The sequence below is a fragment of the Notothenia coriiceps genome, unplaced genomic scaffold (genome assembly GCF_000735185.1).
Source record: "Notothenia coriiceps isolate Sejong01 unplaced genomic scaffold, NC01 NC01_scaffold00004784, whole genome shotgun sequence".
NCBI classification, from domain to species: domain Eukaryota; kingdom Metazoa; phylum Chordata; class Actinopteri; order Perciformes; family Nototheniidae; genus Notothenia; species Notothenia coriiceps.
In genome coordinates this window covers 15,314-22,312 of record NW_011337485.1, presented here as the reverse complement: position 1 = coordinate 22,312, position 6,999 = coordinate 15,314, and the positions used below count along the sequence as shown (strand labels likewise).

General features: G+C 38.4%; 1 protein-coding gene across 1 annotated transcript in view; it reads left to right on the top strand.

Moving 5' to 3' along the window:
• Window positions 1-390: 390 nt before the first annotated feature.
• Window positions 391-6,999, top strand: part of LOC104942548 (dynein heavy chain 5, axonemal-like) — a gene marked incomplete at its 5' end in the record, with an annotated part of 19,361 nt that continues 12,752 nt past the window's right edge. The window contains 6 exon segments of the mRNA XM_010767777.1: window positions 391-483; window positions 1,089-1,325; window positions 2,032-2,097; window positions 2,443-2,583; window positions 3,087-3,218; window positions 3,796-3,906. Coding sequence (XP_010766079.1) covers window positions 391-483; window positions 1,089-1,325; window positions 2,032-2,097; window positions 2,443-2,583; window positions 3,087-3,218; window positions 3,796-3,906 — 780 coding nt within the window.

The following is a 6,999-nucleotide window of genomic DNA, read 5'->3' as shown; positions in this document are numbered from 1 at the left end:
TAGTTCGTTTATAGCATAACGTTAGCATTTTGCTTCTGCCGACTAGATTTATTATTCAAAAATTATAAAAGTAGGGTTGACATGTGGATATTATCCGGCTGAACAAAACGTGATCCATCTCTTAAATATGTGTCAACCACAGACCTTATTTCGAGCTATTTTCCAAAATCCTATGGAGAAATTGCATTGCGTTTTAGACGAAGGAACCGGAAGAAGTTTACTTCCGGGTTTAAGGACGCGTCACTGCGGCTCTCTGATTCCAAAATATTTAAAAAAAAAGAAAAATGGCAGCTTTTTCTTTAAGATAAGCTTCTGATACACCTCCACCTCACACAATAGTAGCCAATCACGTCATAGAGCTGTGTTCAACCCCTTCTTCGTTCTCCTCAGATAACCAATGAGATTGTGCGTCAGCTGATGGAGCAGGGAGGCTTCTACAGTCTGGATCGCCCCGGAGAGTTCATCACTGTGGTGGACGTTCAGGTAAAACAACTACTAATAGGCATAGAAAAACTACTTTAGTGGAAATGCAGAATTTCTTTTTTTTAATATGATTAGAAATGTTGATGTTTCATCCTCAGTTTGATTTTAAAATGAATTATCTATAATTGTTAGGTGGTGAAAGCACACACACAAATAATGTCATCCAAGATGCAACAAAAACATTTTCATCAGTCAGACATTTTGTCATCGAAGACGGTATTTGAACACAGTGTCAGATAAAGATGAGGTTTGACATATGTTTTTTTGTTAAAAAAAAAACGTTTGTAGAATGATATTCCAGTGTGTGCTGTGTAGGATTGTTGTTATCCTCTCCTTTATCTAACAAAATGTTCTGCTTCAATAAATAATTATCTGCGTTGTTTATCCTCAAAAATAAAAGGTTCACCACTCTCAAAAAACTGATGGGAGACGCCAATTTATTCTCTACAACAACTCTGTCTAAGTTATATTAATATATGAAAATCGACCAATTATTTCTTCCTCCTTCTTTCAAATGTTTAAGAAACGCTAGCTTAATGTGTTTTATCGTGGTTGTAAACACTTTTAGACCTGGACTAAGTAAACATTTGAATAACCTTCCCCAGCTGGTGGCCGCCATGATCCATCCGGGCGGGGGTCGTAACGACATCCCCGAGCGTCTGAAGAGACACTTCTCCATCTTCAACTGCACGCTACCCTCCAACTCCTCCATTGATAAGATCTTTGGCACCGTGGCTCGGGGACACTTCTGCCCAGAGAGGGGCTTCCCCCCCGGGGTCTGCGCCCTCGCCTCCGCCCTCGTGCCCACCACCAGACGGGTGTGGCAGGCAGTGAAGGCCAAGGTAAAATATGTTATCTTAAATACTTGTTTTTCTTTGTGAAATTCAAAAACACATTCTTCTTTCTGAATTTATCAAATATATAATTATTAGGATTTTGATTCTCTTTGAAACCTTTTTGGGAAACATTTATATTATATATTTATTTGATATTTAATAATTGAAAAGTAATCTGTTAATAAAAGCAAGAGTTTTTTTTCGTATTTCATTCTAATACGTACCAAATCCACACATGCATCAATAAATAAGTGTCATGTTAAAAGTGATAATACTATAACAAACTTCTTTAATAACGTACTGGCTGACAACCAGCATGTTTTGTACATTTGACATAAACACAATCTAATATGTCGTTTATTATAAGAGCATTAAGCGCAGCATACAGGATGTCGTAGTATTTTCACATTTTAATATTCAAGGGTTTTGACAAATGAATAATGTAATATATTGTCAAAAAAGCCCTTGTGCAGAATTATAATTTTGCACAATGATAATTATTGTATTCTGAAGGCCTGAAGCACCTGTTCCCAGATTTTCTCAGCAATTATTTTCAGCAATTTGACCCTCAGTCCATTTCCAACGATAACTTTGGTTCCTGTGTTTGGGATTGATTGAGTTTTTGTTAGTTTGAATGTTTGTCCGGCTGTCACATGCAGCAGATATTAACCAAATGTGAACACATTATTAAAGCTACTCTGTGTTTCCCCAGATGTTGCCGTCTCCTGCTAAATTTCACTACATCTTCAACCTGAGGGACCTCAGCAGAATCTGGCAGGTAGAAAACAAGGGAACATTTTCATTTCTATTTTTACTTACATACATCTGACAGTAAAAACTCTTATCATTTTCTCTTTTATTTATTTATTGTCTCCTTATCATAATGTCGTTATAGCCATTTTGAGTCACTTATAACTGTGCCATGATCTGTACATTTACATGTCTATTTTTGAATTAATCTTTGTAATTTGTCTCATAAAGTATTATTTGTTGTCAGTTGTAAATCTGCAATTCTGTGTGTATTGAAGTGCTGCATTTGCCGATTGACCATTAAACAGAAATATTCTTCCTTCCAATAGTTGTATTTAGTTAGGGCTGAGTTATTGGTGTGTGGTGTGTTCAGGGCATCCTGACGGTGAGGTCGGAGGTGTGTCAGAGCTCTGAGCTGCTCTCCGCTCTCTTCCATCACGAATGTTGTCGAGTGATCGCCGATCGCTTCATCGACGACTCCGACAGAAAGACCTTCAACGGCATCATGGAGAAGGTGTGCCTGTTTATATATTGTTTTTATACTACTGATAAATCCTTTTCTTCTTCCTTTTAGACATCATTTATGTTCTTATTTTAGATGGTCAAATTGATGAACAAAAAAGCAACAATAAAGGTGTAGTGAAATAAATGATGCTGTAATGCATGAACATCAAAATCAAATAATAAAATACAACAATTAATAACGTTTATAATAAAAGGCAAGTATTTTACAATTATGTGCAAAATGGTCAAAATATCCCTGAAGTGAACAAAAGAAAGTAACTTGTTTTTTATATAACGCTTTTTAACTACTAATACTGTTATCAAAGCATTAAGATATACTTTGTTTCATTTTTTAAATTTGTATAGTCCCATTGGTCTCAAATTGCTAAATTGTTCAATTTAAGGATATCTCTGTTTCTTTAGGTTCACACTTGTCTGCCATCTGCACTAAGCAAAGTTTGATTGATTATTTGACAGCTGTTATTTGTTGTCTAACCCCTTCCTACTTTTCAGATCACAGTAGATGATCATGGGAAAGCTGTGATTGAGCATGCTCAGTGGGACAGCTTCTTCGTAGACTTCCTGCGTGAAGCTCCGGAGGCGACGGGAGACGAACCTGAGGACGGAGAGCTGGAGGCTCCAAAGGTCCTCAATCCGGGCAGATTACAGCCATATGAAATACAATACATCAATGCAATAGACTTGAATACACACAATATATTTATATTGATATTTCAAATAACTTACATGCACATATAAGAACATTCAATGTGACAAAGATTGTAAGATATACACAATTCAATTAAATAATTCAAATGACTAAATAAATACAGAAAACTAAAAAAGTATGATTTAATGGAAACCATAACAAAAAGTAAAAAAATATACATATAAGTAAACTACATATAATATGGGCACAGTAGTACAAAACTAGTACAGAATTAGATGTGACTCTTCTGCTTTATGCGTACTGTATGTAAAAATGGTTGTTGTGGAGCATTACATTTCCGAGCAAAGCTCCTTGTTGAACAGCAAATTATCTTCAACAAGAAATTATGAAAACCATCTTAAATTCACAGCGCAAGTGCTCTGGCTAATCAAGAAGCAAAAGCTATCATATTTTCTGCGACTGAAATGGGTTTCTTGTGAGCCTTGCCAAATGTTGGCAATCATTATTTATGTAGCTTAGCATAATGTTTTATTTTTCTATATATAATGACAGGTGTATGAGCCAATCCCATCACTGGACGTCCTGGCAGAGCGGCTGTCTGTTTTCCAGCTGCGGTACAACGAGACGGTGAGGGGCGGAGCCATGGACCTGGTCTTCTTCATGGTAATCACTATTTCTATATATCACCTTCATGAGGTGGACATGATGCAGGTTCATTCAAACAGCAACTTATTTTAACCTTTATTTTTCTATTTATAAATGATAATAAAAAACACTTGACTTTTATGTTACTAGTATTCACAACAACAAAAAACGTCCACTTTCTCTGGAAATGCATCTACATCAGTAACCTGCATACTTGATTTTCAAAATAAACTTCCATGTTACATTCAGCGTCATTTTATAAGTGTCTGAATTATAAGGAAAAGAACAGACCCCACTTGTAACTAGTATGGTGCCATTTCAAAGTAAATTTAAAATATGTGTTGTTTATCACGTTTATTAATGTGATATTAACACAATTACTTGCTTATGTTTAGGTACATTCATACAAAAGAGGCCTTATTATGCTTTTTGCGGGCTCTCCGTTTCCTGTAGTGTGTTGTATAGGTTTTTGTCCATGTAAATGAGGCACAAAACCCCCCCATGAAACGCCTCCATTGGACTCCTTTGTTTACTTCCGTAACATAATGACATCACTATTTAAAACTTGCGCTTCTATTGGCTAGCGCTCCAACACATTGTACGTGATGGGCTAACGGTACGTCCACACGGTTCCGTTGCATGCTTCAACGCGTGCTTCCCATTCACTTTGAATGGGGTGACGTCAAGCTTTGGCAAACTGCATTGTGGTTCCGTCGCTTTGCCTCCGTTGCTCGCTTCGAAAGTTGAGAAAAGTTCAACTTTTCAAGCGTCGAAGGAAGCGCCAGCCAATCAAATCATATGCCAGTACAAGCGCTTGCCAATCAAACCGCGTGCTTGTGTGTCCGGGGCGGGAGATTAATGTGATTGGTTGTTGGTCGCGCGCCAGACACGCCCACCGGCAAGCTTCAACGCGACGGAACCGTGTGGACGATACGTAAGAGTCGGCCAGGCTGGCCAGCTAACCAATCAGAGCAGACTGGGCTCTGGTTTCAGACAGAGGGTGAAAAGAGGTGCTGCAGCACAGGCAGTATGAGGAATGATAAAGAGCTTTTTGAACATTAAAGTGTCCCAGTAGTTCAAAAGTGCATTACATACAAACACTTGAATGACTTACTAAAGAAACATGCAGCTGTAAGGAAAACTTTTCTCTGGTTTCATAATATATACGTATATCTATTTATAAAACGGACAAGTCAAATCAAGCAATCTGATTGGTTCTTAGCCTTGATATACTGAGCGTATACCACGGGTAGAATTGTAAATTACTTTTCACAACAAGTCAGTATCCCTCCGCGTCTGAGAAAAACAGTATACCGTTGGTCTGAAAAGCAAACTGCCTGCAGTTTGTCGCTTTGCCTCCGTTGCTCGCTTCGAAAAGCAAACTGCCTGCAGTTTGCTTTTCATACTGAAACAAGAAAGCAGCGGAGAAGTAACGGGGCAGAAACTCTCTTTTTCACGCAGCGGTCCAGACATAGACATCAAACGGCAAAACATATTCAGTGTGCAGTTCCTTTGGCATTAGGGCAGGGATATCTAGATACTTTCCAAGGTTTGACATAATTAATTGTTACTTTTAAAGCAAGCAACGATGTTTTCAAATCTGTATTCTATAACACATAGATTTGAGCAAGCTCTCTGATTGGTCAATAGGCGTGTTTGATTCCACGATCAGACAACGATCAAATAGAACGTGCCTAATCACAAAGTATCCAGTGGCCTACACACGCCACTAGCCTACCGAAACTACTTCCATGAGCCTACATCGTGTGGTTTCCATAGCGACGTTTAGCGACACACAGCCGTTACACTGTTATACATTGTCTCTCGTTGGAAATCGGTAGCTACAAAATGTCAGATTTTAAAGTTAATTTTGATTTGTTGGAGGGCCTCAGTATTGATGAATGGTTGGACATGGACACAGACCACAAAACCAACGAAAGATTTGCGGCTGTTTCAACTGACGAGTTGAGTGCGTTGGAAAAAAGTCGCAACGAAAAGAGTACATTGGCGTCAACTACCTGGGCTGTCAAATGTCTCAAAGCGTTTTTAAAAACCCAGGAGAAAATGGTGGATTTCGGAACAGTGTCCAAACCGAAATAATATATTATTTACTATAATTATATCAATAACTGTAAGCGGGTTAGAAGGAGTGTTTGATCGGCTATCGTTACCATGGGAACTACTTTCTAGGAACTTCTTTCTGACGGAGATTAACTCAAGCAGAAAGCGTAGGTTTGGGAGCAAATTAGCCCACATTACGAAATTATTTTACAATATTGTTGATTACAATGATAGTTTGTGTAATAGAATCGCAATCATACACTTGAGGCCGTTCTTGAACGTCATTATTGGTACTCCAGTACTGCGGCCTCTCGTGTATGATTGCTTAAGTGAAAGGTCACGGGGTTAAGGGATAGTGGATAGGAGAATTCAAAAGGACTTAGGAGAAGAGACTGGCGTGTCTCCAGTAAACGCGTCGGCGCCCTCTAACGCCCCTCTGGAGACCAGCGAGTTAGTCAGCAGGCCAAGTAAAGTGCCACCTTTGTTGTAAGATACTGCCCTCTTCTACTCATCAGTCTTTGAATGCACGAATAATTCGTAAATTTTGTACACATTCAACGTTTTCCGAACAAACTGAAGTGTCTATATATTAGTTTTTTCTTTATACTTGCATCGCAAAAATGAACTTTACTAGTTTTATCTCGCAGCTTGTAAGTGACTCGACACACCCAACAAGTTAATTTTTTAAACTTACATTATGTGTCACTATCCACAATTCCTGATTGCAGAATATTATTTTATGTACAAAACTAATATAGAAGTAGTTAGTACGCATACATAGAACATATTACACCTGGCCTCCTTCCCAACTGCTCGTCTTCAAAGGAAAAATAAGGTTAGGTCGAAACCGTACTTCTTATACAAAGAGACAACAAGTAATTTAGTATTTCGTGTCGTAGTCTCTGTGACACGTCCTCAGAGATCTCTCAGGGAGGAAGAATATTTGTGGTACACATCAGGAACATATGCTTTTGACATCAAAGGTATCAAGCGGGGTGTCGTCGTCGGTGTAAGGTACTGCAGGCGAGACGCGTAGTATTTGTCAGTCTA